Here is a 24,290-nt window from a genome sequence, read left to right on the forward strand (position 1 = left end):
TTACACACACACACACACACACACACACACACACACACACACACACACAGAGTAACTCTTAAGGAATCCACTTTAAGATCAGAGAGTCAGATCAACAGACAAAGGCACTTGCCACCAAGCCTGACAACCCAGGTCTTGCTCAATTGCCAGGACCCCCATGGTAAAAGGCAAGAACTGGCTCCCACAATTTCTCCACCAACCTCCACACAGCATTGCCAACAACATATAAATAAATACACATAGTAATTTTTTTTAAAAGAATCTGTTTGTACTTCTTTGCTGTTGTAACTTGAGACTCATTTTCCCTCAATAGTGTGGTTATTTCCACCTTCCTGTAAAAGCGTAAGGGAACATGAACTTCCACTTCGCTGCTTACATGGTTTCTCAGCATCGTAGTTACATGAGGAACAATGTAACACCTGTGTGCTCATGAAGATGAAATGAACCACTGGAGTTAAAAGGCTCAGCACATTCCTGCTACACAGTGCCTGCTCAGGGCATGGCTCTTATTCCTATGTGGAAACTCACCCACGATTTGGAAACTGGTTTAGGCTTGTTCTGTTTTTCCAAAGTATTTCTTAAGAAAGAGCAGGTCAGAGATTGTGGCTTGTCTGCCCCAGGCTAAACAAATGTATTTTTCTGGAAAAAAAAAAGTTATTTCAAGGATGAATGGTCTAGCCATTCAAAGAAGAACACTTTTAAGATTTTTGTATTGTAACCAACAAGGTAAAATTGAGGAAAACACTGCTAATGAATGGTAAAACCATCAGATATGTATGTGGAAGAAAAGGAGTCTTATATTATCACCCTATGGATTAATTAACAATTATAAGGAGAAAAATCAAGTTTTGCATTTGGTGGAAATCACTTTATGTAAAAGGCGAAAAACTGGCCAGCCATGGTGGCACATGTCTTTATTCCCAGTACTCAAGAGCCAGAGGCAGGCTCTACATAGTGAGTTCCAGGCCAGCAAGGGCTACATAGTGAGGCCTTGTCTCAAACTACAACAAGAACAAGAACAAGAACAAGAACAAATTGTCATCATTAACACAGACCACGGCAACTCTTCTGAAGTGAGGCAGTAAGGACCCAACATGAGTTACTCAGTGTTCCTGCAGAAACAGAAATTCACCTCCTGTGACTCTACCAACAAGGGGCCAGTTAGGCAGATCCAAGCCTTTGTGCTGTGTTACAAAACTAGTGAGCTGTACTCTTCAGATGGGTCCAGATGGGGGCACCCTCCTCTCAAAGGAAACTGTCCAGGAAGGACTCTGAAGAGATGTTACTGATAACTATTGTAAGCAATCCTTGATCAGATCCTCAGAGGGAAGGAGTACAGCTGTCCAGGTTGCTATAAGCACAGCTGGTCATATTTGCATATAAACTATATATTGGATAGTGAAAAGGTAGTGAGAAGTTGAGGCTGTGGCCCAGTTGTGTTTTAATTGGCGCACCATTTCTGAAGTCCTTTAGTGTCTGAACATGGAGATTTTTACAAAAGGAATCTTTGTTCCACTGAGCTGATCAAAATAGTTGCAGTTGGGCACACAATTCTGTGGGATAAGCATACTTTGGGGGGACAGTTCCAACTGCACAAAGTGGGTGCTGGGTAAATATCAACTCTTGTGTTCATGTATGTACAGGTGCACGTGTGTGCCGTGTGTGTCATTTCTCAGGCACCCTCTGCCTTTGGTTTGCGAGCTGCTCCATAGCCTGGAACTTTGATGCATAGACTAGACTCGCTGGCCAGCAGGCTGCAGGAGCTGCCTGTCTCCACGTCCCACCTCACCAGCGTGCGCTGTCACCACCGAGCCCAGCTTTTTGCATGGGTTCTGGGGCCCAAACCCATCCTCATGTTTGCACACTTTCCTGACTGAGCCATCTCCCCGGATCTAAATGTGAACGTGATTTGTAACCGGTGGAATCCCAGAGTGGGGCCTTGCTGTGCTGATCTGGGGGTATCTGGGGGTATCTTGTCTACTGAAATCCAGTTGCTAGTAAAAACCATAGCAGATTTCTCCTTTCGGTAGGACAGCGATGGCACAGCAGCTGGCTGGGGCAGCCCTGGCTGTCTGAATTGAATGCGGTGCTTTATTAGTCTCCTAGAAGGGGACATTGTGGCAGAATGTGCAGCCTGGCTGGCAGTCACTAAAGAAATGAAGTGTTTGGGCTGTCTCTGTGTTTCAGAGCAGCAGACATTAACAGCTTACTTTTAGTTCCAGCAGCAATGATATTTTCATTACTGGTGTCCTCAGGCACAGCTTTTTAATTTAAAACAGGAAGGTAAGTTCAGGATGGAAACAGCCCATCACCACAGGAGCATCTCTGCACCACAAACGCATTGTACCTTACCTGTCAATCTTAGCAGCATACCGGCTGGTTTGGGGTGTCTGGAAGGATGGAAGAAAGGCATGGGGAAAGAGAGACCAGAGCCACCAGGGTCCTGAAAAAGCTGAAGACTTAGTTCTAAAGTAAGATGGACACCTCAGGTTTTGTACCTTTCTGACTGGTAAGAAAGTGATTGTTTTGGCACCAACATTTCCCTTATTAGTTGTATTAGATCTATTTGAAGATCTTTTGGCTGATACTATAGTGGATTTAAGTTGGCCACGAATTTATTGTTATTGTCCTGGTCAGGTGGGTTTTATGAACTTATCCTTAGCCTGAACTGGTTATGTCTGTTCAGGAAACAGAACAGAGCCACAGCACAGGTTGGGGTGTGGCCTCTCACAGGACTGCACACTCCACTGGTGGCCTCTCAGATCACTCACAGTGGCACCTTGCTGAAGGGGTCCTGGCCACAGGGAGGCTGACAGCCACGTGATTGGGTAAGCTGCTGTGGACATCACAGCCCTGCTGCCCCCTGGATGGCATCATAGAACAGGAGCAGACCAGCCAAGGCCAGTGTGTACTTGAGAATCACAAGCCAGAACGTGGCACATAATATTGGTTTGGTTCCCTCTGCAGCAAGATAATCTAAGTGTCACTGAAAAGTCTGTAGGTATAAAGACTGGAGTCCAGGCAGTGTGCAAACCTGGAATCCCAGAGTGTGAGGTGAAGAGAGTCCAGGCAGTGTGCAAACCTGGAATCCCAGAGTGTGAGGTGAAGGCAAGAGGATAGAAGTCAGAACTTTGAGGGGGACTCAGTGATTCTGAGCCCTGCATGGGCTACCTGAGATTCAGGGAAGGCTGTGTGTGTGGGGGGGGGTCATGTAGGGAGGGGTGTAGGGAGGGAGGATTGTATAAAAAAGAGAGGTGTAAGTAGGTAGGGCTGTAGAGGGAGGGCTGTGGGAAGGGAGGATGGTGGGGAGGGAGGACTGTAGGGAGGGAGGACTGTAAGAATGGAGGACTTAAGGAGGGAGGGGTGTAGGGAGGGGGCACAGAGTCTGGCCTGGGAAGCACCAGCTTTAGAATTCATGCTTAGCTTGAATGAGGCTCCGGTTTCTATCATCCCCCTCCTCATCAAGAAGAAACAAAGTGATTTCTCTTATTCAACAGGCAGAGTAGCAGAGCACAGGAAGTTGGGAAGAGCACTGTGAGTTGGGAGAGAATTGTCGGGACAGACCCACATCCTTATCTTGTCCTGGGCTTTGCCTTTAAAGCTGGCGCACCTGTCCAGAACTCTTCTGATGCTCAACACAGAAAAAAATAAAAAGGAAAACTTCCATTTTAATTCATCCGTATCCCAACAAGTGTGTTCTACACAGAACCCATTTTTTTTAAACAGCATTTATTGTATTTAATACATTATAAAATCTGAAAAAATTGTAGGAAAGCAGCAGACTGAAACTGGAGATCTCTAGCAAGAAATAGCTCTGGCCCCTCTGTCAAACGGTCAACGGTCAGCGGAAAAACAAAGGAAAGGGCACTCCTGTACAAACTACAGTTCGAACGGCCTGTCTACGTACATCCGATGCAGTGTGCTCCTGAGCGGTCCTCTGAATTCCCTCCTGGTCCCTACGTGAAGAGACATGAAATCTCCGCTTGCAAAGAAAACACCAGCCGAGGTGTTTTGTTTGCTAAAAAAAGAAAAAGGAAAGAAAGAAAGAAAGAAAGGAAGGAAGGAAGGAAGGAAGGAAGGAAGGAAGGAAGGAAGAAGGAAAAGGAAGAAAGGTAAAGGAAAAGAAACAATGGATGGCTGTTGGCAATGGGCAGTATTAGGAGACTGCCCTCCCTGCTCATGGCTCATGGACTGGACAGAGACCTCAGAGGCCAGGACACTCATGGCCTTCACAGCATCCATCCTAGCCCACTTTCTCATTTTGCATTTCCTACCTTTGACATATATATATATATATATATTTATATATTTTTTTTTACATCTTGAGGATATCATGATTCCAATTGTTCCCATATGAATACAGGTGTGATTTCTAGTGGATATAAATGTCTTTTATTCAATTTTAGGTTCAGAGCTTGGTTTACTGTCCCAGCTGCACACAAGTGTTCCTTTTCGCATATTGTTATTGGTTGTGTGTGTTTTCTTTTTGCATAAGAAATAGGTCTGTTTAGTCCAGTGGCTCCTGTTTTATCCGGATGACCGAGGGTACTCGTGGTGTCCGCCTCAGCTCCCGTCGAAGGACATATTCACTGAACTGGGACGAGTCCACTCCTCCCCCACAGGAACCCACAATTTCAAATCCTCTTTGCTGCAACCGCTCGAGGACCTATGAAAAACAAGACAGGTGTTTACTGAGGGGCACGGCGAGTCATCGGCCACATAAGCACACCAAAGATGTGTTCCAGAGCTCAAGTCACGTACATTCAAGAGTGAAAGCAAGGGGCTTTCCTTAGAAAGCATACCCCAAATCAAGCTCAGCTAGAGCTGGGGCTGCCACCCGGCTGTAGAGTGATCGTCTAGCATGTACAAGGCCCTGACTTTGACCTCTTGCCACAAACAATCAAGAAGACACTGGAGAGGTCTGGTGCAGCCTAGATGCTGTTTAATTAAATGTTGCTGAATTCCAAAGTCAAATGCTAGCTAGATCCTTGCATTTGCTATGTTGGGCACTTCGACACAGGAAGCCACCCTGCAAATCTGAGACAGGGGAGCAGGATGCTAAATGAGAGCACTCCGTTTCTTTGACAATCCAACAGATGGTTCACCAGATAGAAGCAAATCCCACCATCTCTAAAGGAAAGGGGCACCATAAAACATAACTTTAAAAATAAGCTCACTTCAACCTTTTCAAAAACTTTAAAAAATTATTTATTTATTTATTTATCTATTATCTATCTATTTATTTATTTGTGTGTGTGTGTGTGTGTGTGTGTGTGTGTGTGTGTGTGTGTGTGTGTGTGGAGTGAAATGCTGCTAAATAACTCTCAAACTGTCAGTAATAAAGTGGACCATGTGTGGTGTCACACTCAACACTTGGGAGGGAAAGGCAGGAGGATCAAGAGTGTGGGACCAGCCTGAGCTACACAGTGCCAGCTTGGCTGAAAATAAGCAAGCAAAGCCCTAAATATAACTAAGCAAGGCAATCCTAGTTATAATTAACTGATTAATTAAGTGTAGTGCTGAGGATTAAACCCAGGATCTTGTGCATGCTAGGCAAGCGCTCTACCACTGAACTACATCTCCTCTTGCTTCTTAATTATCATTTCCTATCACCAACTTTTATACGAAATAAAGAGGCAAAATAATGTATTAGAAGAGGCTGGGAAAACAAGTGTATGTACTCCAAAAATACAAAGCCCATATTGAGAACAGTGGCTGGCTCTCTCCACAGGTGAACTCACTGTGCACATCAGTGCTCATCGACCTAATGACAGGGTGATGGGACCCTTCCCTAAGTTCTGGTGAATACAATGTGTGTGGAGGACAGCTCTCTGAGCAGAACTCTCTAGCAGAGGAAGGAAGGGAACCTGTCAGTGAGAGCTGCCTCGGTGTGTTTCGAAAGGATCTTCTGCCCCATTAGGAGAGGACATATGCGCAGGAGGAGCCATCAGACAGCGACAAACCAGTCTGATGCTTATTCCCCAGAGGTGTTATGGACACTGCTGTGTTCCTGCCCAGAGGTTACCACACCATGACAAGTATCTGGTATGACCCAGTGCTGGCTTGCATGTGGCCAATGCTGTGTAAACAGCTTAGGAAGTCATTGCTTTTTTTTTTTTTTCTAATTTTTCCTTTATTTATTTACATATGTATTCTGTGTGTGTGCATGTATGAGAGAAAAAGAGAGAGAGAGACAGTCAGTCACCTCTCTCATTCTACCACATGGGTCCCAGCTACTGAACTCACGTCATCTGGCTTCAAGGCAAGAACCTCTACGAGCTGAGCTAACTGATCAAACACCCAAGTCCCACCTCTACGAGCTGAGCTAACTGATCAAACACCCAGTCCCACCTCTACCAGCTGAGCTAAACTGGTCAAACACCCAGTCCTACCTCTACCAGCTGAGCTAAACTGGTCAAACACCCAGTCCCACCTCTACCAGCTGAGCTAACTCATAGCTGGTCAAACACCCAGTCCTACCTCTACCAGCTGAGCTAAACTGGTCAAACACCCAGTCCCACCTCTACCAGCTGAGCTAAGGCACAGGCTGGTTAAACACCAAGTCTACAGCAAAGTTCCTTGGGTTTAGAAATCTTTTAGGAATGTTTACATGACTTGAGTGGATCTGCAGGTATCTGATGCCCTGTCCCTAAGTACCTATGTACTGACAGACTAGTGTCTACCTCTTGGTGATGGGTGGAGCGGGAAGCAAGAATGGGCTGGGCTGTGTAAGGGATGAAGGTGATACAGGTGAAATTTCCACAGCTGATTTGGTCAATGCATCAGGCATATGGAAGGCACTCACTGGCCAAGGCTGAGACCTTCTTACTCTGGCTTTGGATGCTGTGGTCGGCTCTATGAGCACCTGGCAGGGTGTGTGGGAGGAAAAAGACTTTGAGGCTTCACAAGCATTTAGAGGTAACACAGCTTTGTGTGTGTGTGTGTGTGTGTGTGTGTGTGTGTGTGTGTGTGTGTGTAGCCTTGTATGACCACCTCACACCTCTAGGGGCTGCTATCCACAAAGGTGAGAATGCAGCTCTTGCCCTCTTGAACCCTAGTGGGACTGGGTGCCTTTCTCTTGGTGCTTGGCAAGGTTCATTTTTCTGAGTTTCCTGCTGTTCTGCTCTGGGACAACTGCTCACACATTTGAAAACTTATAAACAGTGTGGAACAATTTCCCTGAGGCAGCATGATCCTGTGAGTGTTTCTAGCCTTTGAACTCTCAGAGAGCACTTAATGGTGCTGGAGACAGAATGTGGATGGGGTTGCATTTGCTAGGTAAGCACTTTGCCACTGACCTATGTCTAAGTAGTGAACAAAGTCATGGGCCAGTTCCAACTGCAGAGAGCTGGGGCCCTTTCAGCCTGCTGCCTTCTGACAGAGTTCAGTGTGGCAGGGCTCTGGGGGAACTCAGGTGTGCCTCTGCCTTTCCCCAGCAAGGCAGGCGCACTAGCAGAGCTTGGCTGCTAGAGCTGCTGTCAGAGGACAGTGACCCACTGGCCACAGCCCTGGGGAGGGGGGCAGAACAGGTGTTCAGCACACTGTGGTGAAGTACAAACAGCACACCTCACATGCTCTAAACCAAATCCTCAGTCCCACCCTGATGTTTTCTTCTCCCAAAGATGTTTCCACCTAAAAACATGACAGTTCCACTCCAGTTCTGTCAAAAACCTGTCTGGCTTCTTAGAACCCCCAGCCACAGTCAGAAAAGCTTGTAAGACCAGCAGTTAAGACACTCAGACAGAGACCATCTGCTCTGTAACCTGCCTCCTCATTTCTGTTATCATCTACTGTTCAGTTAAAAAAAAAAAAAAGACAAGGTCTCCTGTAGACAAAGCTGGCCTTGAGCTTGCTAATTAGCTGAAGATGATCTTGAATTTCTTTATTTAATTTTATTTATATGTATATGCATGTCTACTTGTCAATATGTGCATCATTTATATACAGTTGTTCAAGGCGGCCAGGAGAGAGGATCCCCAGAGTCAAAGTTGCAGGCAGCTGTGAGCCAACCAATGTAGATGCTGGGTACTGAACCCAGGTGGTCCTAACCACTGAGCCATCTCTCTAGCCCTGACCTTGAGTTTCTGATCCTCTTGCCTCTACCTCCAAAGTGCTAGAATTATAGGTATGCACCACAGCTCATGGGGTACTAAGAATCAGACCCAGTGCCCAATGCATGCTGGGTAAGCCCTCTATCAACTGATCTACATTCTTGGACCCTGGAGTATTTATTTTAGAACAAAGTTACAGCAGTTTCCTCTTCTGTTCAAAATCCTCCACTTCCTTCCACTTAGTCTCACACAGGCCAATGAACCTAACGCCAAACACAACAACCTCTCTCCCAAAAAACCCTACTACTCAGGAAAAGCCTGAATGCTGACCACTCTCTCTGAGGCTCACCAGGATTGTCTCCATCATCCCCGACCTCGTGCACGGGCACAAACTCCCTCCCTCCAATCCCTTTACTTCAAGTGGCATTCCTTAGAGCACTCACATGCCGAGGGCACTGCCGCTGTGGACTCTTTACAACCTGACCGCTCCTCCTGGAAGACCCCAGGGGCTGGGTATGCAGTGCACCCCATGAGGCTTGGGCAGAAAGCCTGTCCTCCAGCAGGTGGACTCGGTCATCGAGGACACTAACTGAATAGACTCCGTGATTCCCTGAGGACTTCCTGACGAATGGCTGTTAGAGGTGGGGGCTGGTTGCAGAAAGTAGCCCACTTGAGGGTGTACTTCTGAGGGGCACAGCTTGCCTGGGCCACTTCCTCTTTGTTGCCCTCTTTTTTTTCCTGGCCACCATAAAGTGATCAATTTGCTCTGCCACACCTGTCAGTCATGATGTTTTACCTCACCACAGCCCAGGAAACAGTGGAACCTAGTGATCACCCCTGAGACCAGGAGCAAAAATCAATTCTTAAGTTGTTTCCCTCAGATATGTGTTACAAAGACAAACACTAACACAAACACTGTGCCTGCCTCAGACGTCTTCTTACCACTACTGGGGCAGTATTCATGTTGGTTAATGTCTGCCCCCACCCCATTTCTGAGACACAAACTCCATAAACACAGAACTGCTGTCTTGTTTTCTTCTGTATCACCTGTACTCATAGTAGGTACACATAGTATTGAGCACATAGTAGGTGCTCAACAACGACTTGTGGATTTAGGGGATGGATGCTGTGGAAGCTGAGAAACCACCTACCCAATGTAAGCACTGCACACGACAGCGCCCCCTCCCTGGAGGAGCATAAGTGACAGCACGGAGAACAGCACTGGTGCCACACGGGAGAGGATGGCATACCTGTACTGAGTTGAGGTGACAGTAGCCGTTTAGTGGAAACCTGATGACATGCGTTGAGTCGTGATTCCAGCCTGCGTTGACAGAGTTGCACATCACATCGCCTATCTCTGGAAATACTTCTTCTATCAAGGACTTGTCCCCACTGAGTGTGATCCTTTCTCCAAGGTCCGGGGCCACACGCACCACGAGGCACTCACAGGGCCGTGAAAAGCGGCCAGTTTCTCTGTCCTGTTTCCATCGTTCCATCTCCAACAACATTGGCTGAAGTTGAAAATATTTTGCCTCTTCATATAACAAAGTATAGTCCTAGGGGAATAAAAAGGCATTTCACGGTGGAAAACACATATATACAGTGCCCAAAACAGCCATGCCTGTTTTGTTGTGCTTCGGATCTTCCTAGGTAGCCTAGGTTGCCCTTGAACTCATGGTCCTCTACCTCACCTCCTGCCCCCACAAGTGTTGGGACTACAGGTGTGTGGCTTTGAACTCATGGCCCTCCACCCCTCTACCCCCACCTCCCCACCCCACCTTCTGCAAGTTTTGCGACTACAGGTATGTGTCATACTCTGGACATGACAGACACTGTAGTCTTGAACTCACAGCAGCTGTGGCTGTCTGCACATTCTAGTAAGGAGGGAGAAGCACTCACGAGCCTCCTGCCCCCCAGCTGAGGGGCTGTGACAACTGATGACTGCCAGGAGAGTCCGTTTCTTTAAGGGTGGCCCCATAGGATGACCTCGCCCCATGGATGGTCAGCTGGGCAGTAGTTATGGCTCCATGTTCATGAGCATATGGACAACACAGACTGGACTCAATGGGTTATTAAAACAAGAGGACATGAAATTGAAGTAGGGGGTAGGGGGTGGATTTATGAGGAACTGGGGCAAGGAGTGGGGATCAATGTACAATCTTGTATGCATGTATGAAATTATCAAATAACTACTTTTAAATGTTATATTAAAAAAGAAACATGTTTGCTCACTTCTGTGGTATTTCAATAATCAAATCTAAATGCAAACACTTCACTTACAACACATTTGTAAAGACTCAGTTTGCACTCACTCATTCATTCATTGTGCTGGCTAGATTTATGTCAACTTGTCACAAACTATAGTCATCTGAAAGGAGGGAGCCTCAGTTGAGAAAATGCCTCTATAAGACTGGGCTGTGGGAAGACAGCTTATGCTGGAGAGGATGTGGAGCAAGGGGAACTCTCCTCCACTGCTGGTGGGAATGCAAGCTTGTACAGCCACTTTGGAAATCAATATGGTGCTTCCTTAGAAAATTGGGAATCCATCTCCCCCAAGACCCAGCTGTAGCACTCTTGGGCATATACCCAAGGAATGTTCAATCATACCACAAGGGCATTTGCTCAGCTATGTTCATATCAGCATTGTTTGTAATAGCCAGAACATGGAAACAACCTAGAAGAATGGATAAAGAAAATATGGTACATATACACAATGGAGTACTACTTAGCAGAGAAAAACTATGACATCATGAGGTTTGCAGGCAAATGGATGGATCTAGAAAAAATCATCCTGAATGAGGTAACCCAGACTCAGAAGGACGAACATGTACTCACTCATAGGAGGATACTAGATGTAAAACAAAGATGACTAGACTGCTACACAACTCCAGGGAGGCTACCTAGAAAACGGGACCCTAAGAAAGACACAGGGATCACCCAATGACAGAGAAATGGATGAGATCTACATGAACAACATAGACAAGAGTGGGAGAAATGAAGGGCAAGGTTTGAGGGGAGGGAGGCTTGGGGTCCAGGAGATCCCAGCTGGATCAGGAAGAGAAAGGGAGAACGAGGAATGGTAGACCATGATGGATGAGGACCACATGAGAACAGGAGTGGGCAGAGTGCTGGAGAGGTCCCCTGAGGTCCACAGTGATGCATCCTCTGTAGACTGCTGGCAGTGGTCAAGAGAAAGCCTGATCTGACCTAGTCTGGTGATCAGATGGCCAAACACTCTGATGGTCGGGCTGGAACTCTCATCCAGTGACTGATGGAAGTGATGCAGAGATCCTCAGCCAGGCCCCAGGTGGAGCTCTGTGTGTCCAGTTGTCGAGAAGGAAGAGGGACTGTGGGAGCGTGAATTGTTGAGCCCAGGATTGGAAAAAGCACGGGGACGAAAGGCCAGATGAATGGAAGCACATGAATTGTGAACCAAAGGCTGTGGAGCCCCCAGCTGGATCAGGTGCTCTGGATAAGTGAGACAATTGAATAGCTTGATCTGTTTAGGAGGCTCCCAGGCTGTGGGACCTGGATCTGTCCTTAGTGCATGAGCTGGCTGTTTGGAACCTGGGGCTTACACAGGGACACTTTGCTCAGCCTGGAAGGAGGGGACTTGACCTGCCTGTACTGAATCCACCAGGTTGAAATGAATCCCCAGGGGAGTCTTGGCCCTGGAGGAGATGGGAATGGAGGGGAGTGGGTGGGGGAAAGGTGGGGGCGGGGGCGGGAGGGGGGAGGACAGGGAAACACATGGCTGATGTGTAAAATTAAAACACAAATATAATAAAAAAAAGGAGGGGGGGAGACTGGGCTGTGGGCCAGCCTACAGAGTGTTTTCTCAATTAGTGATCAATGGGGGAGGGCCCAGCCCATTGTGGGTGGTGCCATCCCTGGGCTGGTGGTCCTGGGTTCTATAAGAAAGTAGGCTGAGCAAGTTATAGAGAACAAACAAGTAAGTAGCTCCCCTCCATGGCCTCTGCATCAGCTCCTGCCTCCAGGTCCCTGTCCTGCTTGAGTTCCTGTCCTGACCTCCTTTGGGGATGAAGAATGATATGAAAGTGTGAGCTGAATCAACCCTTTCCTCCCCAAGTTACATCGGTTCTGGTGTTTCATTACAGCAGTAGAAACCTTAACCAAGACTTTCATTAATTTTGTTAATGATACAGGGGATTAAGGGCTGGCAGATAGGCCTGTTTAAGAGCTTTTCATGAATTAAGTCCTCAAATCACCTACGAAATCAGTCACCATGATTATTCCCATTTCACAAATGAAAAACTGAAATGTGAAAGGATTCACTTTCTTCTTTCAGTTCCAAAATACACCTGGGCATTTCAAGCTGGATGGTGTTGGTGGGAATCCAAATTTAATCTTCTCTGATGGAACACACATGCAGTTAGGCTCAGCTGCAGATACACTCATAGGAGCCTGTAGTCCTTGCCACCTCCAGAACTCATCGTGGGAAGGTGTAGGAAGCAACAGCCTGGGGACAGGCTTGAGTGGGTGTCTAGAAGATGTGCATGTGGCTTTTACTTAAACTTGGGTGTTGGTATGTGATGGTTTAGGCGAGGCTGATAGAGATTTGGAAGGTTCTCACCCTGCCCCTGGCCACCTGTCAGTGGTGTTTCAAAGCACAGATGTCAACAACATGCAACTCGGACTCCTGTGAACCGGGTGAGAAAGGGGACTTATCATTTCTGAAAGGCTTTTCCTCAAGCTGCACACAGATGGCCAGCTCTACGGACTAGGTACTAGAGTAGACATAGGAGCGACTGAAAGAGAAGACAGAGAACAGGGCCAAGGACGGCATGGAGACGCAGTCATGTTGACAAGCAGGTCAATGTTAGGTCTCAGTGTAGCTATGGTCACAATCATCCCCGGGTGTGAGATAAGTGGATACTTGTCCAGACATGCTGACTGAGAACACTTGAATCAACTGACGAGTCACTTCTGCCTTCCTTCTGTGAGCTGCAGGTGGTGCTTGCCAGTCACATGACAGCCAGCTCTGTAAATACATGGCCTTGTGTCTCTAAGAGCAAGGCACAGCCCAGAAGCAGAAGATGGCCCAGAACTACATGGACAGTTCTCTCTCTCTCCAAGAAGCAGTAACCATGGCAGCAGCTTCATTCATGTCTTCCTGAGAGACCAGGGGAATGGTACAATGGTCGGTACCAGTGGGCCTCTCATTGGACAGTCCACTTTTCATATCGGGAAACAAAGGCCAGGTGTAAGATGCTGTCAGGGATGCTCATCCCTCAGAATCTGATGCTTCTTTACTCTGCCTTTCACCTCCCCAGCAAAGGGAGCCATGACCCTGATAACTCTCCTGCAAGTGTTTCTATCTGCATGGCCTCCTGACCCTGGGGACACGGTTTGGTTTTAAGATATTGAGAATTAGCTGAGATGTGTCCACTCTAAAAACAGGGCAGAATCAAGCTGGGTATGTTTACATACCTATAATCACAGGATCTTTGAGGTGGAAGCAGGAGCATCAGGAGTTCAAAGCCAGCCTAGGCCACATGAGACTCTGTGTCAAGACATAAGAACAAAAGAACAGGGTGGATGTGGGGGACACACTTTTAATCCCAGCATTTGGGAGGCAGAGGCAGGAGGCTTTCTGAGTTCAAGGGCAGCCTGGTCTACAGAGTGAGTTCCAAGACAGCCAAGGCTACACAGAGAAATCTTGTCTCAAAAAAACCAAAAAACAAAAAAAACAAAAAAACAAAAAACCAACCAACCAAAACGAACAAACAAACAAGAACAAATGAACAATAATGACAAAATCTCGGCCCCCCCATGCCAAGCCTTCAGGGCAGGAGACAGCAGACCTGGCTTTCTGCCTGACTACCCAGGCTCTCCACTCTGGAGCTCTGTCATTTTTAAATTCTAATGACTGCAAGATACTGACCTAAAATAACTTATTAAGATGAACATTCTCAAAGAGATTTAAAAACAGAGTGGAGGGCTGGGGAGAAGCCCAGCCAGGAACGTAATGGTTATGTAAGTGTGAGGACCCAAGTTCATTCCCAGGACCCAAGTAAGTAAGCTGGGCAGCACTGTCATCCAAGCTCTGGGCATGTGGAGACAGGTGGGTCCCTGAGGCTCACTAGCCAGCCAGCCGAATGACAGCAAATTTCAGGAAGTAAGATCCCTGTCTTAATGACAAATTAAGTGGATGGAGTCCTGAGGAAAAACATCTGAGGCTGACCTCTGGCCTCCAAGTGGTATACATATATTCCTGTGCATGCACACACATGAACACATGTACATGCCCCCAAAATAAAACCCAGAATAAATAATAGTAGCAACTCAGGAGGTTGAGAAGGAGGATTGAAAGTTCAAGGCTAGCCCAGGCAACTCAATTAGATCCTGCCTTTACAAAAAGGAAAACTTAAGGACTAGGGATGAAACTAAGTAGCACAGTATGTGCCTAACATGTGTAAGGCTTTGGGTTCTAGTTCTAGCATTGCAACACACACACACACACACACACACACAACTGAGAGCTGTACAATTAGAGGGGAGTGCTCTTTGCTTGAGAAAGGATCTATTAATGCACATGGGCTTCCTAGAGCCATCAGGCCTTCCAACCAAGTAAAGATGCTGGGCACAGCCTGCTTGCCTAGCTTGACCCCGGGAGAAATCTGTCCCACACCACTGGGTCTCTGGCTGAATGCTTCCAGCCACAGGAAGTTGACTCTAGTCAACACTTACAGGTGTTGGCAAGTTTCATTGTTATAAATGGCGGCATTAGAAAGACCTGAATTTTCCCATGCTACCAACTCCTTTTTTTAAAAAAAAATTCTCTCTGGAGTTATGGTGATTAAAAAATGTTTTAGTTTAGTAACTAGTGGACTGGGCAGTGGTGGCTTACACCTTTGATCCCAGCACTCAGAAGGTGGAGGCAGGGGGATCTCTGTGAGTTTGAGGCTAGCCTGGTCTACAGAGTGAGATCCAGGACAGCCAAGACTGTTATGCAGAGAAACCCTGTCTCGAAAAACCAAAATAAGTAAGTAAATAAATAAATAGTAAATGAAAAGAAAAGGTCATGGGCTTCCCTGTGACATTTCCATGAAGATGTTTCCCTGTGCTGGGCTTTTCCTTACCACTGCATTCCCAATTACCCTCTGCACACTGCATGGCCCTCCTCTGGACCCCTCCCTTCCTAACAAATGGGGTGCCCCCTCCCTTCCATTTCCCTCACAGTCTCTCCACTCCATTCAGACCTCCTGCCTCCCCCAAAGTCCCTCTTTTATTTACCTCCCTCCTGCTCTCTATCTCTTACATACACACCCCTAGAGCCTGCAAACAAAAAATGTGATATTTGTACTTAATTTCCTTAACAGGATGACCCCTATTTCCATCTGTCCTCCTGCTAACTACATGGTTTTGTGTCTCTTTACAGCTGAATAAAATTCCATTGTGTCCACACACTATGCTTTCTTTTTAAAAATTGAATTATTTATTATTGTGTGTGTATCATGTATGTGTATGGGCCAGTGTGTACCATGATGTGTGTGGGGATCAGAGGACAATTTTTGCAGAGTCAGTGGGTTTGAGGATGGAGCTTTATCAGTTCTGTGATGGGCATCTGGGCCGGCTGTGTATCTTGGCAACCATGAAGTATTAAACATGGATGAGCAAGTATCTGTGGTAAGCTGACTTAGATTCCTTTGGCTGCTTATGCAAGTCCAATGCTTGTATTTTTTCTTTTCTCTTTTGGGCACGCACACAGTGACTTCCACAGTGGTCACACCAGTGTGCCTTCCCAACAGTATACGAGGCTCCTCTCCCCCATATTCTCACCAATGTTTGTTGTCATCAGTTTTCTTATTGACCCGCATTCTGACAGGACTGAGCTGAAACTCTAAAGCAATTTTTAACTGTATTTCCCTGACAGCTCAGGATGTTGAATAGGATTTCAAAAAGAATATCTTGTATCTTGTAAAAATTCATTAAAATGCATGAAATCTGACCGCAAGACCTGGAACTCTAAGACTGCTAGAGGAAAACACAGGTAAGAACCTTCCAGATATGCATAGGGAGGGCTCTCTGAACTGACCAATAGGAACGCATGAAACCAAAGGCTTCTGTACAGCCCAGAAGACAGCAGGGGCAGCCAGGAAGTGGTAGAAAACCTTTGCCAACTATACATCTGACAGGGGATTAATACCTAGAATCAGTAAAAAATAACAAAAATTAAATACCCCAATCCAAATCAACAAATGGGCCAATGAACCCAGTACATAGTTCTGAAAACAAAACTCAATGGTCAGAAAAGCAGAAAAAGTGTTCTACAGCCTTGTGGTCCAAGCTCTTGTGATTTACCTTCTGCTGGCCTCCCTTCTAACACTGTAGCCTTGCGTCACACAGGCTGAAATTAACCTCCAGTCTTTCATTTGTTGTGGCTCCAAGGGGCTTCAATGGCCACTTGTACTTGACATTGTTGATATGCTCCTAACACCCCAGTGGCACAGCACACTGAAGGTGTCACTCAAGAACACACAGGACAGCCTCTGCTCAGAGAGAAGCTCTGCCACTATTAAGGACACTGTTTCCTGTCAGTGCTGGCTTGAATGGAAGAGGTGAACGGAAAGAGCCATACGGCTGGCAGCATTCCCTTTCTCTGCTTCCCAGCTGCATGATGGGAATGGGACCATGCATTCTCCACCACATTGGATGCAGCCTTCTAAACCCATGAGCTAAAGCACTTCCTTAAAAAAATAACAAACATTGTAAGTAAGTAATTCTCATAGTCCTGGTCAAAGGCTATGTTGGAATCTACAATGGCTTATTAAGGTGAGCCTTTCCAGAGGCTCTGGCAGAAACCAATTTCTTCCCCCTTGCCAGCTTCCAGAGGCTGCCCACAGGCTGGCTGGTGCCTCACTCCATCCTCTGCCTTTATTGCCACACATCTTTTTCTGACTCTGGCTTTCCTCCCTCCTCTTATATTTTTTAAGAACCCCTGTAACGCAGCACACCCAGGTAATATGGGTCAACTCCCCAGCTCAAGTGCCTAGCTTAATCAAACTGGAAGTCCTTCTTTGCCATGTGCAGGGGTTAGGGCTTGGCAGTCAATGCTGCCGTTCTGCCTGCTCCGTACACCAGCGCAAAGGTCATCCTCTTGGCACCCCATCGCTCTGTTGGTTTGCCTTCTGCTTACAGAGGGTTATCCGAGCCTCCTTCACAAAGGCTGCTGTGGTCTAGGTCCTCATTTGGTGTCTGGAGTGTTCTGAGAGCCTCCAGAATTTACCCCACCCTAACTTCCATGCTGTGGGGCTTTAATTGTTTTCTAACTGAAAACTTTGATTCCCTCATCCAACACCCTGTATCACTCCTAACTGAGCAGTCTGTTCTTTGTGAATCACTGTACAAAATATCCAGACAGCAGGGCTAGATACCGCACTTTGTAGAGTTCTGGCAATAAATCAAGGCTGGACTTCGGCTGTCCAGCACTTAGGAAGCCGTCATTCTAAGATCTTGAGCTTATGGTAATGGCATTTGGTAGGGGTCTTGTTGGAATGTTACAGTTTAAAGTAGTGTTTCGAGGGGACAGATGGCATTCTAGAATGGGGTCACATCTCCACACTGCCCCAGGCTTCTCCTTCACCATTTAGACCTCAGCCTCAGTCTGAAAACTGAGGGAAACAAATAATATTACAGCTTCTTCCCACCCTAAAACGCTGCATCTATAGCAAAACCGTGATAGGATAGAGATTTTATAACCCAAAGGTGATAAAGCTGATGGTGTTTGGCAGGGTGTGACCTTGGGTTCAAGACCCAGCACTGTAAATAATAAATAAATACATGCATAAATAAACTAAAAGGTAACGAGGCTAGAAGGACTTGGGGTTAGAGTCCCTCTTTAATCACTGAGCCTTTACCTTTTTTTTTTTTCTCTAATACACAAGTCACATATTTTTAAATGACTCTGCAGCCTGGCCATGGATGGACCACGCATCTCCATGGACAGACAGCACATCTCCTGTTCTAATGCTTGAATTCATCATTATCATCTTCTCTTGGAATGTTAGAGAAACTGGCTGTTTTGAGCCTTTCCTGGTAACTTCTGCTGCTAATGAAGGTGTAGAATGTCCTCTACCCCTTCATCTGGAGCCCTAGCATGGCATCCCGTGGGCCTCGCATTGAATGGTGCCAAGCCACTGTGTGTCTTTCTCCCTCTTAACAACCCTGGCTGTGCGTCCCTTTATCCCACCGCTGTCTGGTTCCTAGGGAAGATGAGCTCTCTGTGCTGTGTGGAGACAAAGGGTACCACTGGAGAACTGCTGAGCCGTACTGATGGCTCATCATGCCAGCATGCCTCTAGGCACTGGCCAGCCTGATCATGGCACAGGCCCTCTCACTATGCCACCATTTTCTGCACGGTTAGGATTACTCTGGCCATTCATTTTCTCAGCAAGCTCTTTGTTGGTTTGTTTGTCTTTCTGTACTTCCTAGCACACAGTTCTGGTTTTGGCTCACCAGAGAACTCCCTGTAATGTGGAGCCGGTCCTGTTGGCTTTTTCTTTAGAAAAGTTGGTCCCATCCTTTAGCAGGCCTGTTTAAGTCCATGATTTTAACTTCCTGCCTTGAGAGTTTTGTATGGCTATTTTGGGGTTCTCTGGTCCCAGGGTCATCCCCCTGTTGCCTCTAGATCTTTTGAAATAATCCTTCTGACCCTTTTCTGATTTAACAATGTCCTTTCTTTGCCTTGTACAGACTCTAAATTACTTCTCTCTTCATCTCAAGACACTTGGTGGAAACAGGCAGAAGATGTCAGTTCTGCAGCAGGCCGGGCTGCAGCCTCTCTGAGAAGATGTCAGAGTCACAGCGGGCTGAGCTCCAGCCCCTCTGGGGAAGATGATCCCACATCATCTGCTTTTCCTCACCTGTGAGTGAGAAGCTTTCAGTACGGCGACTGGAGAACAGTGAAGACCGACACAGCAGCAAGAGCCCAGGGCCCCAGTGCCCACCTCCTCACTGGCAAAGGGCAACAGTTTCCACAGACTTAGCATGTTCCAGTGATTTGAGCTTCTGAGAATATGCGTTTATTTTTTTGAGATTTATCCTAAGTTTTTGAGATAGAAAGAGGGAAACCTTACTTTATAGGTGAGCTTTCCTAAGACCTGAAGACAAGCATACATACAGGAGAACACGTAAAAGAGAATGGACTCCAAAATGCCAATAAATCAGATTTTTAAAATGTATTTCTTGGGCTGGAGAGATGGCTCAGTGGTGAAGAGCACTGGCTGCTCTTCCAGAAGACCCAAGTTCAGTTCCTAGCACCCACGAGGGAGGCTTACTACTGCCTGTAACTCCAGCTCCAGGAGATCCAATGCCCTCCTCTGACCTCTATAGGTACTGCACATACACAGAGCGGGCACTTGTTTGCACATGTGCACGTGGCTTACACACACACACACACACACACACACACACACACACAATTGCACTAACACATTCACACACAGAGAAATAAAAATAAATCTTAGAGAAAAATGTTTTTACATGTTTCAGGGGTGGGGTAAATACACAATGCACTAGTTTCTTACTGCTGCTCTAAGAGATGACTGCAAACTTGCTGGCTTAAATCAACAGAGACTCATTCTCCTATGAGGTCAGGAGTTAGAAATGATGTCACTGGGCTGCAACCAGGAGGTCAACAGGACCCTTCTCCTGCAGATGCTCGGGGTAGCTGTTTCCCGGCCATCATAGCACTCCATTCAGTCACAATCTACCTTTGAGCCTCTTGTCCCCTCTTATAAGGCCCTAAGGGCCCACCTGGGTTCTCCAAGAAAATCTCTTCTAACCCTGTGACCTAACCTCCTCTGCAAAGTCCTTTCTGGCACAGTGGCAACATGTTCACTGGACCCGGACCTCAGAACTCAGCTTTCCACAATCTCTGTCTCCTCAGAAGCCCTCAAAGTCTTGTTTGGCTCCTGATGCACTTGATGTTTTGCAGTGGTTGACACATCCTCCTGCTTACAGGGCAACTGAACCACTCACTCATTCACCTTAAAAAGCATGTCTGTGCCAAACATCGCACGGGGCCCCAGCAGCACAGGAGATTGCCTACAGGGAATGCAGTCAGTCCTCAGGACAGTGGGATTGGATCCCTGGGACCCTGGGGAATGCTGGCTCTCAACAGCAGGACATCACAGAGATGTCATAGAGGGCACCATTCTTTGCTTTAAAACGGTGCCCTGCACAACCATCAGAAGTGACAGACCTCTGCAGACTTACCTTCATTTAGTTTTAAAGACTTTCTCCGTACCAGGGGTGGGGTGGCCACCATGGTTTGCAGTGTTTGGACCCATAAAGTTAATCATTGTCCTCATTCTGCAACTCTTTCTTAGGCTGGCATTCTGGTGTTTTATTCTCTCTCTCTCTCTCTCTCTCTCTCTCTCTCTCTCTCTCTGTATATGCATGTGCAACCACGGGTATCATTCCTCAGTTGCTCTACACTTGTTTTTCAAGGATCTCTCATTAGCCCAGGTAGGCTAGGCTGGCCGGCCCGTGAGCCCCGGAATCCGTATGTCTCCACCTCCACAGTGCTGATATTGCAAGTGTATGTTCAGTTTCTTCATGTGGGATGGAACTCAGGTCTTGGTACATGTGTGACCAACACGTTAGCATCTTACAGAACCATCTCTCCAGCCCTGGGCTTGCTTTTTCTGTTCTCGGAGCCTGAGCATCTGGTCCCCTGTTCCTGTTCTCCCGCTCTGACCCATGGCTTCTTATCACAAGTCCCCTCCCCTCACCAGTGCAAGGGGACTCCCAGCTTCTCCTGACAGCTCTTGGGTTTGGGGAGCAATGGCACCCAGCTTTGTATTTATCTTTGCTGATTAATAAAGGAAATAGCTACAGCAATGTGTCCCTTCTGTGCTTTGCTGGGGTCCCCACCCCTGTACACCCTGTAGAAAAAACTAGACCAAATTTATCTAACAGAGACTGGATGCTTGATGACAGCCTTGAAGGCAGAGACACCATCAGGCTGGCAAGTCACTTGAACATGGCACTGGAGGAGACAGGCCTGATTGAGGATTTGGTGAAGGGAGAGGCTCCAGGCCCTGTCAAAAGGGCTGAGGCTGGGACTTGCTGCCTGCCCCTCTCTGTCCTCCTGGGTTGCTGCGGCTAGTTTTCTGCCTCCGAGGGAGCATCCTTGTGAGGAAAAAGGTAGGCATGGGCAAGAGTAACTAACAGTCTCTGGAATGGGGAACAATATGGAAGGTAACGGGGAGCAGCATGCAAGGTGGCAGCAGCCGATGGCCTGGCCCAGGTACCCTAAGTGGGAGTGAGGCCCTCAGCTTGGAGAGAGCTCTAACAACTGGAATAAGTAGAAGCTGTGCTTGTGGTGCTGGACTTGACTGAAGAGTCTCTCAATGGAACCAGACTCGAGGAGAGACTCTGGTCACTGCTGGGTGGATGGAGCCAGGGCAGTGACAGTGATTTTGGAGAACTCAGAAAATCCTAACAGTTGTGGCCCTCACAACTGTCCTACTGTTTCTACCCATGGCAGAAGGCTTCCATAATTCCATGAGATAAACTAGCAAAAGTCTCTACCCCATAAACACTCTTTCCATAAGCTAGACTGCTGGTTCTCAGCCGGGCCGACTCTACTGCTTGAGGGCATTTAGCAAGGCTTAGAGACTTCTTTGTTGCTCTAACTGGGGGGTGGGGCACTATTGGCTCTTAGTGGGGAGAGGCCAGGAAAACTGATCAAAGTCTTACATTGTACAGGACAGCCCAAACCCAGAGAATCACTTGGCCGCAAATGTTGGCCAAGCAGAGGTTGAAAAGTAGGCTTCACAGAGCTCATTTCTCCCGTAGCCCAAGGGCATATGCCTGCCTCAGTATCTGGCAAAGTTCAACCCTAGCATCGTAGGCTGGCCACAAGCTTGTTCATGTGCGGCAACACGAAACACACACTGTCACAGGGCATGTGTTCTTGGTGAGATGTTGAACCTACAAGGCCTTCAGATACGACCTCCAGGTCAAATGAAATCAGGAGAAGACTGGATGAGCTAAATGTAGGGACGGCAAACAGGCAAATCTAGATGACATGCCATTCTGCGGCTGGCCCAGCCTCATTGCTAAGTAAGCGGTTCAGAGAGCGATGAGCTGGAAATTCTCACTCAATATGTGGCCAGCCAGTATCTCAGAAACACTACTTGTATAGGACATTTTGGGGATCAACCAAGTAAACTTCAGTGTGGTTATGGAATTTCACGAAACACTATTTAGGAAAAAGGGATGGTAGAAAATTGTTAAAGTTCCAAGGGGCTAAGTAAGGGTCTGTCAGTTCTCATTGATTGCCCACTTGACATACCTGAAGAGGGAGCTTCACATGAGGAACTGCCTCCGTCAGACAGGCCTTTGGGCTGGGGGAATTTTCTCAATTGCTAACTGATGCAAGAGGGTCCACCCTACCATAGCAGTGCCATCCCTGGGTGGATGGTCCTGGGGGTGTATAAGCTGAGTAAGCTAGAAGAGGCAAGCCCGTAAGCAGCATCCCTCCGTGGTCTCTGCTTCAGGTCCTGCATCCAGCTTCCTGCCTTGACTTCCTGTCTTGGCTTGCCTTCATGATGGATTTAACATGTAAGCCAAGCAAACCTTTCCTCTCCAAATTGTTCCTGCTCATGGGTTTATCACAGCAGCAGAGAAGCAAGCTAGGGCAGGTTTTAACTCTGGCAGGGGGAATGAATATAGTGTGTCAATGTTCTTTGCTTTTTATCTTTTCAGTTTTTCTACAGTAAATGCATACTTCTATAATATTAAAAAGTATTAGAGTTTTGGATACAGTGTAGATTGATAAGCTAGGCTGCCTGGTAGTGGATTTGTATAAATCTAGGAAGAGTGGATATTCACAGAGAGCTATCACAGCAGGGCTGTTATCAAAGATGTTAAAAAATAACATGCTAGAGGGAGAGACTCTTATGGTCCTTAAGAAAGGTCAGAGCAGTGTGTCAGATGTCTGGAGTATTGAGAATTAAAAACACACATTTGTGTTTGCATGCGCGGACTGCAGTCAAAATGAGCAAATCGTTATAACTGAGGACAGAATCAGACAGGAAGGGTAGTTACATGCACATAAAAACACTCAGAAAAGTTTTGAAATCATGTACACTGATAACTGGCTTTCCATGGAAACCAGGACACAAGCTTCTGAAATTATCATAATTGTTAAGTGGGTTTTTAGCACAGACAATGTGTTTGTGGAACTGGATGTTAATGGATGTTAATTGTAAGATTTCACACCCATGTCTGCTACCATTAAATGGCTGGAGCCAGAGGAAGCAATCAATAATCATTCTCCCTAGCAAACCTATAAAGCAATTCTTTCCACGTGACAAGGCCATGTCCCACTGCCAGGGTCAGAAGGAAAACTCTGGCATTCTGACAGCTCACATGGGCATGTGTGGTTCCTGAGAACTGAACTGCTCTTCATGGTTTAATTCTATCAAGGGCCACAGAGCTGAATGACCATCTCAGCTTCCACCCTTCTCCCTGATGCTCGCTCTCAGTCCTGAACACTGTGATGTACAACCCATCCCCCAGCAGCTCCAAAGGAAGCATTTTAAGGCCCCAGGATATGTGTGTCTCTTTTGACAATTTTGGAGCTATGATCAACTAAAGGTTGTGTTCTGTACTTAGAGTTGATGAACAGCAGATATTTGGGGTTCAGGAATCTTCAGGGGACACCCCAAAGGTGTGGTGAAGGAAATGGCCCAATCCTAGGTAACCTGGTGAGTCCCCAGAGCATGGCCTCTGGAACTGGCTATATCAGCATCTAATCTGAATGCTCTTGGAGACAGAACAGAGCCTCCCATGGAAGTTTGTGACTGAGGATTAAGCCAAAGTATGTGTTTAAAATACCAAGCTCCTTTCTTGAAATATGCTGCCGTTAAAAATAAATGGCTGTATTTATTTTATAACAGTAATTCCCAATTTACTAACTTATGGTCCCCTGGAGTCACATCCCTGTTAGAAATGGGAGTCACACACGATGCCGTTATATAGATGCAAGCTTTCTGTTTTCAGGTCAGTCCTATATGATTTTAAGAGACGTGTACTGTCTACTGACACTCAGCATCTGGCCTCCTGTGGCTGTTGTCATTAAATAAGCAATTGTCATGGGCACAGTATATAATATCCTTTAGGAAAACATGTGTCTCTGTCTGTAAGAATATTCCCATGCAGCAAGGTTAGGGTCAGACTCAGAAGGTTATCTGGCTGGAATGT

General features: G+C 46.7%; 1 protein-coding gene across 2 annotated transcripts in view; it reads right to left on the reverse strand.

Annotated features, from left to right (window-relative positions):
- Window positions 1–4,080: 4,080 nt before the first annotated feature.
- Window positions 4,081–24,290, reverse strand: part of Kctd1 (potassium channel tetramerization domain containing 1) — a 103,743-nt gene continuing 83,533 nt past the window's right edge. For both annotated transcript variants that reach the window (XM_036204643.1, XM_036204642.1), the window contains exons 4-5: window positions 9,302–9,607; window positions 4,081–4,666 (exon numbers count right to left, since the gene is read on the reverse strand). In XM_036204643.1, coding sequence (XP_036060536.1) covers window positions 4,508–4,666; window positions 9,302–9,607 — 465 coding nt within the window. In that variant the 3' untranslated portion in view covers window positions 4,081–4,507. The remainder of the gene's footprint in view (window positions 4,667–9,301; window positions 9,608–24,290) is intronic.

This window comes from Onychomys torridus, chromosome 13 (assembly GCF_903995425.1).
Source record: "Onychomys torridus chromosome 13, mOncTor1.1, whole genome shotgun sequence".
In the NCBI taxonomy this organism is placed as follows: Eukaryota; Metazoa; Chordata; class Mammalia; order Rodentia; family Cricetidae; genus Onychomys; species Onychomys torridus.